We start from the raw sequence: 8,752 nt of genomic DNA, 5'->3' as shown, positions 1-8,752 counted from the left end.
AGCCTGGCGAATAACAATAAAGTAAAAATTATTGACATTGTATTTGCCCAATCATGGATTGTGTTTGGTGATTGCCATCGGGGCGTTAGCATTTTAAACCAATAGTGACGAAGAACTCAACAATTCAAAGTAGGCGGGACTTCCTTTCAAATCTAGCAACGAGGCCTCCGTTGAAGGGCAAAATCCTCAGAAGTTCTTGTCAAGGGTCTTGTACTCCAGGTAAGTTTAAAAACAGATTTTGTCGTTGCTTACTTTGCTGCTACAGTATCATTTTAAGTGTGATCATTTCTATGTCACGTGTTTGGCGCGGTGATGCATTCGCCAGCGAACAATAATTCTGTGTAAACGAATCAGTTAGCTTTGTATGCTAACAAGCAAGAGTAACCAAGCCGTCAATGTCAGACTGGATGAGCTGCGGTTGCAATCTTTCACCCGCAGGAATAAAAGAATAAATTAGGCGGAAAACAAACTCAGTGAGGATATTACAGTGCATTTATTCCTATTTTGGCACCAATCGAATTGAAGTGACATGCAATCGTTGCAAATTAGGTGTTGGAGTTCAGTAGTGTTGCACATATCAGTTCAATGTGTACTGTACAATAATAAATCATTAGATTCAAATGTATATTTTACTACGAAAACATTTTAAAGATTATACTTGTGTTCGATTAAGTGTAACATTGATTAATGATGAATTTATTGACCAATCCTGCTATAGGTTCACGAATCATCATGGCAGGTCATGACGCAGGATCCCAGCACCAGTTCACTGGGTTTGCGAAGCATTTCAACTCAGTCACCCTGGTAGGCAGGAGAAATGTAAGTCAATAGTAGCTTTATACATTCTGTATTATAGAACTCATTGATTTATTATGCATTAGTTTAATGACTAACTTCTCTCATAGTGCGTTTTGGCCACGTATGCCAGCATAGCAGCACTTGTCCTGTTCTTCAAATTGAAGCCCAAGAAACAAGCTGCAGTTACTGAGAAATAACGCAAGTATGCAGTACCTTTTTTTTCTAACATTGTACTCAAATACACTTTACATCAATGAACTGTTTTCTCTCCTTTGCAGTTGTACAATTGATTTTGCCTTGCTGGGAGTGGAGAAGGCAGCTGGATGTGCTAGGAATATAATGACTGTTTGTTTTCCCTGTGTTAACAATAAAGACCATTTATGACCAAAACATAAAAAACACTTTTATTTACATGATTAATAGCAATAAAAACAATATAATACAGAAGTGACAGCTGCATGTCTAGCTGTTTATAATGGCACCGTATTAGGACAACAACGCATTTAGTCCGACATCACGGTCAAGTGTAAGAATTGCAGAATATCAAATGCATCATTCATCAATAGATCTTTTAACAACCGTCCAAAAATATCAAAACTATTTCAAGTTCAATTCGGCAGAGGGTCTTATGGATTGTAGCCTCCCGCTGCCAAGAGCAGATTTCTACGGGTGAAGTGGAGGTGTAGGACAGGTGAGGATTTAGTCATGTAGCAACCAAGCAGAAGTTCCTGTGAGTTATCTTGTAAATGAATGTGTCCTGTAGTAGCAGTGAAGTCATCCATCTCTAAATCATCAAATGCTTTCATGGCATCCCACAGGCGAACTGTGTTGTCCATAGAGCCTGGAAGACACAAGATATTTGTGTATTACACACATGTATTAATGGACATTGTAGAAAATTGTTTCATCCCTGAAGAGGGAGGTTGATCCCTTGTTACCTTGCTCAAGGGCAACTCAATCCATACCTCAATGATTGTAGGAGCCATTAAAAAAACAAACAAAAAAAAAAAACACGTTTTGACCATAGAGTAACTCACACTGTGACCCTCCAGTCCTCATAGATGAGTTTTTGCCCACCTGTTTGTAGATCCATTACGCTACAGTAGAGGTACAATGAGTGATTGACAACGAATTGCTGTTAAAATGAATCATTTTGATAATCATTGACTTTTTTTTCTTCTTTTTTTTTTGTCCAAATTGTGGATAATTCAGCCTCTCAAACGTAATTATCAAATTTCTGTAGTCCTCCATGAAAGCAGACTGATTATTTTTGTGTTGAATCAAATGAATCATTCGCAACATGTGCTGTTTACTTTGGAAAACAATGGCCAACGTTTTTGCTTATTTTCTGATGTTACGAACCAAACCAGTGAGCAAATCATAATTTGTACATTTTCTGCATTATTGATTTCAAATAATGTTCTGCTTTTGAATAAAGAAATTGAAAATAAAGCTAATCTTATTCATCCATTAAGTGCCAAAATAATTTACATATTAATTAATTATTAAAATGAGTTTAAACTCTACATGATACTAGAACAGCATCAACATACCAAGTCTTTTAGATTTGCTGGACGGAGCATGTTATAGCAGAACTACAGTGAAGCACTCACTTACCAGAGGCAAGAATTTCACCATCCCTGCTGAATTTGAGCGAGTAGATGGTGTCTGTATGGCCTTTGAGCTCTCCAATCATGAGTCCATGACCAATGTCCCAAAGAAGAACTCTGCCATCAGTGGCCCCCGAAGCTAAAAACTTCCCATTGGGAGAGAATGACAGAGCGTGGATTGGACCCTAGAAGATGCAGTACAAAGATGTTAGACCTCTCTTCAGCGCCTTATTGTTGCTGTGAACACTGATTTAAATGACACATTAAATCAGATACAAGTTCAGCAATGTAAGAATGTTAATCATTTTTACCTTGTGACCACTAAAGATGCGAACACAGTTTCCATTCAGGACATCCCACAGGCGGATCGTACGGTCGGATGACCCCGTGGCCACATAATTAGAGTTGGGGTGGAAGCGAGTGCAAGTGATGTCCGCCAGGTGACCAGCGAACATCCGCAGAGGCTGATAGTGATCTGTAACCCACAGACTGAAGGCGGGAGATATTAGACAAGATCGAGGGATAGTTTGTTCACCTCATGGGCACCATGTCTTTGACAATGTTGTGCATGATCGACATCGTGAGTGACTTTCCGGGCTGCATTCTTATCATATGGAAAACTATCAAACTGATTTGGTTCATGTTTGTTTCTTTGCAACAAATTAAACTCGCTAGTCATTTTAAAAAATGCCATTGGTGTAAGAAAAGTCGCAAAATATAGTGAGCAAATCGTTAAGTTGGGAACACTGCTCCACTATGTTGTCCAACAATGTGTTTTAAAGTACAGAAGCAACATTGAAAAAAAAAAACCCTCAAACTGCTGATAGTGATAGAATTGATTAATCGCTCAACCCTAATTCTACTTAGTTTAATTCAGTCATTACATGGAATGTGATTTTTGATGACATAAAATGAAAAATACCTTGTCACAAAATTCAATGTTTCTTTCAAATCTGCTCATATATGGTAAGCAGATATTAGTTTCTCAAGTTTTATCAAGTATAATGTATATGGATAAAACTTCATATTTTTCCTGGAAGAAATGGATTAGTGATGTCAAATATTGACACAACAATACACGATTTTAGCTCTGTATTATTCCAGCAAACAAACAGTGTATCACTATAGATACACTGTACTTGCTTCAGTGTCACACAAACAGAAATGTCCAGCAGAAACCAGTTAAAACCAACAGGTCACACATTTTTACATTGGCGAGGGTAGGCCAGCCCCCCCGTGTGGGTGGATGGCCAAGGTAGTATAAGATTAGCGACCATTTTGAGTGGGGCAAGCCTTGTTCAGCAGAGAAGGGACCACAGTTGTGTACTCGATCTTTCTGGCATCCAGTAAATAGTTCTACTGACAATATGCAGTTTCCTGGTTGTTATTATTAGTATAGCGAGCATTCAAGATAAAATAACCAGCAACAGTTCCCATCGAACTTTACAACAACAGGCATCCACAATTCTTACCGAGCCACTCTGTCATGTCCACCGGAGACAAAATAGTAGCCATGAGGAGAAAACTGGGTGTCCCACACAGGGTAGTTGTGGCCTTTGTAGCCCACCAGGCAGGTAAAGGTTTGGAGACTCCACAGCCTCACGGTGCCATCTTCAGAGCTCGAAAGCAGGTAGTTCCTAAAGAGCACGTCGGTTGTTACTACATTGATCATCATGTGTTTTGTGCTAAAGCAAATCATTGAGGACATGTGATCCAGGTACTAGGTGGAGTGGCACCTGGTGCTTTTTACCTGTCTGGGCTGAAGCTGATACCATAAACAGGACCACAGTGCCCGTACAAGAGCTTGGACTCACTCGCTGTTTTTTCATCCATGATCCTCTCCAGCACATCATCTGACTCTTTATCAATCAGATTTAAGTCTTTAGCGAGAGAGAGAAACAACACTAAGTTAGCTGCTTGATAGCTGCTTGATGACAATCATAAATGGGAGGTTCACTAAAAAATCCAGAAATTGCATCACATCATGGAAAATGGCAACAAATCCTCATTTGTAATCAACAAAACTTTTCTCTTAAAGGGGAAGTCAACCCCAAAAATCTATTGTTGGAAATATATATACGATGATCATTTGATGGTGTCTACTGTGCCTCCAGAGTAACGAGGCATATATGACGGCCATTGTTCACCACTCAAGACTTTGCCTACATACAATTAGAAATTTGTACCCACTTTTCAACTGAATACAATATATAGATTGTATATGTATAATACAATATATTAAAACTGCCTCAATACTGTTATGGTCTTGTTTCGGTAGAAAATAAGGCTAATCTTAATAATAGAAAATAGAAATTTGTTTGGTGTACTGCTTGTAAGCACTCCACGTCCCTGTTTCGGGTTATGCGGTCAACCGGGTGACTGTATTCACTATACAAGCAACCAGCGCTGGGCATCTCCGTTAATCATCACTTCCCGTTGATGACGCCCACATTCCGGCGAGTGCACAATGAAAAAATACACGGCAGAGCACCGATTGGAGTACGTTTACGGCCGTTGATCGGGCTGAGTAGTCTCTCTCTCACTCCGCGTATTTTTGCAAGGCTTTGTGTCATAAAGCATTCGCCGAATATGCGGAAGTACTCCGTAAAAGGTAGGCATAGTCATCAATGAGAATCGATTAATGAAAGTGCCCAGCTCTACAAGCAACAATTGTTGTGAAAAAAGGCCAAATTGTTTTATGCCTTGGTAAATGCTAGCAAATGCTCTTTCTGATGTACCTGCTGCTGACTTGACTTTGCGTAGTTTTTTCGGAGTGACACTCCACACTCTGACTGAGGAATCAGCGAAGCCTCCTGCAATTAAACTGGAGTCATCAGTGAAGTCCACAGCAGTTATACCCTATCGGAAATATGAAAAAAAAAAAAAAAAAAAAAAAAAACAGGATTTAACAAATTAGTTCACATTTACCTGACTTGAACCCCCATTGAAAAGTGAGTAGTCATGGTTCAGACCTGGTATGCATTGAGAAAAGAGTAGAAGCAAATGGAAGGGAGGTTATCTGGCCCCAGACGGATCCTCTTAGTGGCCTCTTTCATGTACATGATCTTGTCCAGTTTGTCCGAGTCCTTTAGTTCTGGAAGAGGTATCCTGAGAAATACAACACGATTTTCAGGAAATTTATGAGGCTTGCATGAAGGTCCAAAATCTGTTTAATAAAGTGCATTTGTCTATCCTATCCTTAAAACACAGATAAATGTCAATTCAAACCTTGTTTGTGAAGGTGCATTGGGATCCTGCTTCTTGCTCTTGGAGCCTATGCTATCCTTCTTGGGTTTCTTCTTCTTGGGTCTACCCTCCTCGTTCTCTGCTTCCTCGTCCTCATCATCAAGTGGCAGTTCAATTTCCGGTTCCTTAAGTAAGCCATAATAAACCTAAAAGGAGGTGGACGAAAGAAGCACCTGTGTGTTGGCAGCCTGTTACAACAGCTCTGCTAATTTTCAAAACAATTTTCAATTCATTTTTTTTTTATTTCACTCTTTAATAGAAATGAAAGGGGACAGAAGTAAGTAAAACTTATGTCTGCACCTGATCAACACACTAAAAAAAGAAAATAACACAAAATGAATGACAGCGAGCGGTCAAGACGCTTTCAGTGTAACAATACTACAAAATAATTCAAAATAATTAAACTGCATGTGTTATATTTTTGCAATAACTTTTGTACATTTAAAAAATATATATAGACTGAGAAGATTTTGTTTTACAATGCAGATTGTTCCACAGACTGACACCTTGAGTTGAAAGACATCGTTCTTTTTGCTCTGTTCTATATTTAGCTTTGGAAAAAATGTCTGTTCCTCTTAATTTATACTCACGTTTTTTTAAATTTGGTTTGGATATTGACTGGTAAAATTTCATGATGGGCTTTATACATTAATTTAAGGCGGTTAAACTCCATCAATTCATTAAATTTGAAAGTTTTTAGTTGCATAAATAATGGATTAGTGTGGTCTCTGTATCCACAACCGAAAATGGAACGAATAGCACGTTTCTGTAGAAGAAAAATGGGTTTGTTGTAGGATTTGCCAGCACACCCCCGTACTTCAATACAATAGGTCAAGGTGTGGAACAATCAATGTATTATATAACAATAACAAAGCATTCTTGTTCAGTGATTCTTCAACCTTGTGTAAAATGGCTACAGTTTGGGATACTTTAGATTTAACATATGCGATTTCCATGTTAAATGTTCAGCAATAATAATACCTATTTACTTAATTTCATTATTTAATATAATAATAAATATTTAATATAATATTCTTCGTAAACTTTGTAGTTTCCCCGCCAGTTTTTTGTCATTTAAAGTTCATCGTGCATCATGTAAATCCATTGTATAGTTTACTATTTTCAACATTTTTGACCATTAATTTCTTTGGCGGAGAGTATATACATTTAAGTAGTTATGACAATTGATTGCAGTATTATTATTTAAATTTTTGTCTTGTGTTTTATGTCAGGCACACCAACCTTTGCCTTATTGGCCTCTCTCTTGCCCTCTCCAGCCAGACTACCAGACATAGCATCAATCTGGCTCTTGGTCCGTGGCATGCCATCGAAGATGTCAATGTAGAGGTGCTCCTGGATGATATTCCAGATCTGGTTGTTCTGGCGCTCTTGCAGGTGCCTCTTGAGCAACTGGTACGAGTCACGGGAGATGCGCAGGACAAACTTGCTAGTGCGAAAGTCGAGCAGAGTCTCATTGCCTCTCATGTGCTCCTTCTTTGTCAAACCCGACAACACTTGGAGGTCTTCTCTGTAATAACATTCTTGATCCCCGCTAAACCTGAGATGGAGTGGCATCATGTTATTGGAATGGCAAACAAGCAGAGGAAGACAATCTTGTCACAAAAACTCACTTGTCAAAGAACGCCTTGGCCACATTCTCATGGTTGTTGTATACCAGTTCCAGGTACATGTGCACAAACAGTGGGTAGAAAACCTGGGACAGTTCCGCTCGATGACAGTCCAAAACTGTTTCTATAAACTTTTTTAAGCCGCTGTAATAAACCTCATAGAGAGCTGGGTCTCCTTGCTGGCTGTAAGCAGACAAAACCACACTCACATCCGGCTGGTCTTCTGCAGGTGGAGCTGAAACACAGTTAGCATGTCGATATTAGCATAAAATGTTTGAGTCGCAATTAGATATTTTAAATTTTTCTAAATCGTTAAGCCCAATTTGTCAATTTTGTACACTTCTAACGGGCTGTCCCCCAAAAAAATTGAAAACATCAACAAATGAATGAAACAAAATATCCTCTGTGTGTGCGGGGCGTGGGGGACAATACTGTACACATAAACGAAAAGTGGGAGGGGGTGGGGGGGTATTAGTTGTAATTACAAAAATCTTAACTATTAAAACATTTATTTATTTATTTGTTTATTTATTTACTTACAGTGAATCATATCTGTTACTGTTTAGTAAAAAAAAAAAAAAAAAAAAAAAAAAATCTCCAAGAACAAAGTTCTATATCGTACCTTTGACTGGCGCCTGGGCTCCAGAAGAGGATGTCACTCGGTTGAGAAGAGAGTTTGCATCCCCACCTCCTCCTTCCACTTTCCCTGGTGCAGCTCCAGAACCTGAGGACGCATCACCACTCTTCACATCGAACAAATCCTGCGATAATCCTGCTTCACGACGCAAAATGTCGACAGACTCGGACAGTTGGTTCTTTTGAAGGAATTGCAAAATTGCCAGTAACGTCTGCTTCTCCTCCAGAGCTCCTGTCGCGGGTTTGTTACTTTCAACCGAAACGCCGGGCCCGGGAGACGCAGAAAGTACCATTCCGTCATTGGCACTGTTGTTTACTACGGTATCAACGAGTTGTTCTGTTTTAATATCCTTTATGTCAACATCGTCGGCCATACCGCCCTGTACGGCCGCCATTTTCGAAATGAACTGCGCATGTGCAATGGTACAAAAAAGTAAAGCCCTCGTAGTGCTGCATGCTGTTGCCTGATTTGCTGCTATGAGTTACGTCATGCACGAGAGGACACCCGTTGTGGTCACGTGGGATTTGGCCAAATACGTACTGAGAGGGCAGCCATCTTACGTTGCCACTCTGACTGGCAATTTCACAGTGGTTTTCAGTTTTTCACATACAACACTATTATCAGTACTTTATTTAACGCCAGGATCTCTGTAAGAAATGAGAGCCTCTCAAAAGAACACATTTCACGATCTGCATCAACCATTCAGAGTTTATTAAGTCATACACAGGTTACAGATTAGATATTACTGTACAGTCAAAATTTGCAAGGACCACATATAGGACTACTTACCTTACCTTAACTTTTTTACTTCTACCTATTCTCTATTGAATATG

At 39.2% G+C, this 8,752-nt stretch overlaps 2 protein-coding genes across 2 annotated transcripts; one reads left to right on the top strand and one right to left on the bottom strand.

Moving 5' to 3' along the window:
- The first annotated feature begins 64 nt into the window (after positions 1-64).
- On the top strand, positions 65-2,250 carry atp5md (ATP synthase membrane subunit k). Its single transcript, XM_077525050.1, has 4 exons — positions 65-219; positions 719-819; positions 906-1,000; positions 1,077-2,250. Exons 2-3 carry the CDS (start codon positions 733-735, stop codon positions 993-995), a joined length of 177 nt encoding a protein of 58 aa, XP_077381176.1. The 5' UTR covers positions 65-219; positions 719-732; the 3' UTR covers positions 996-1,000; positions 1,077-2,250.
- On the bottom strand, positions 1,176-8,344 carry taf5 (TAF5 RNA polymerase II, TATA box binding protein (TBP)-associated factor). Its single transcript, XM_077525049.1, has 11 exons — positions 7,905-8,344; positions 7,286-7,517; positions 6,897-7,212; positions 5,637-5,800; positions 5,381-5,516; positions 5,147-5,267; positions 4,159-4,288; positions 3,881-4,045; positions 2,720-2,897; positions 2,416-2,593; positions 1,176-1,639 (listed from the first exon to the last, which is right to left on the bottom strand). The coding sequence occupies exons 1-11, from the start codon at positions 8,311-8,313 to the stop codon at positions 1,425-1,427; spliced, it is 2,244 nt and encodes a 747-aa protein (XP_077381175.1). The 5' UTR covers positions 8,314-8,344; the 3' UTR covers positions 1,176-1,424.
- Positions 8,345-8,752: the final 408 nt, after the last annotated feature.

This window comes from Festucalex cinctus, chromosome 6, assembly GCF_051991245.1.
Source record: "Festucalex cinctus isolate MCC-2025b chromosome 6, RoL_Fcin_1.0, whole genome shotgun sequence".
NCBI classification, from domain to species: Eukaryota; Metazoa; Chordata; class Actinopteri; order Syngnathiformes; family Syngnathidae; genus Festucalex; species Festucalex cinctus.
Note: the sequence above shows the minus strand (reverse complement) of the source record. Positions and strands in the feature narration are given on the sequence as shown.

Bases quoted from the DNA above. Each gene is read 5' to 3' on its own strand.
- atp5md (XM_077525050.1), top strand. From the start codon at position 733: ATGGCAGGTCATGACGCAGGATCCCAGCACCAGTTCACTGGGTTTGCG. The intron at 820-905 runs GTAAGTCAATAG...CTTCTCTCATAG, and splicing joins CCCTGGTAGGCAGGAGAAAT to TGCGTTTTGGCCACGTATGC.
- taf5 (XM_077525049.1), bottom strand. From the start codon at position 8,313: ATGGCGGCCGTACAGGGCGGTATGGCCGACGATGTTGACATAAAGGAT. The intron at 5,517-5,636 runs GTTTGAATTGAC...TGTATTTCTCAG, and splicing joins AATGCACCTTCACAAACAAG to GATACCTCTTCCAGAACTAA. The intron at 5,268-5,380 runs GTCTGAACCATG...TATTTCCGATAG, and splicing joins CTTTTCTCAATGCATACCAG to GGTATAACTGCTGTGGACTT.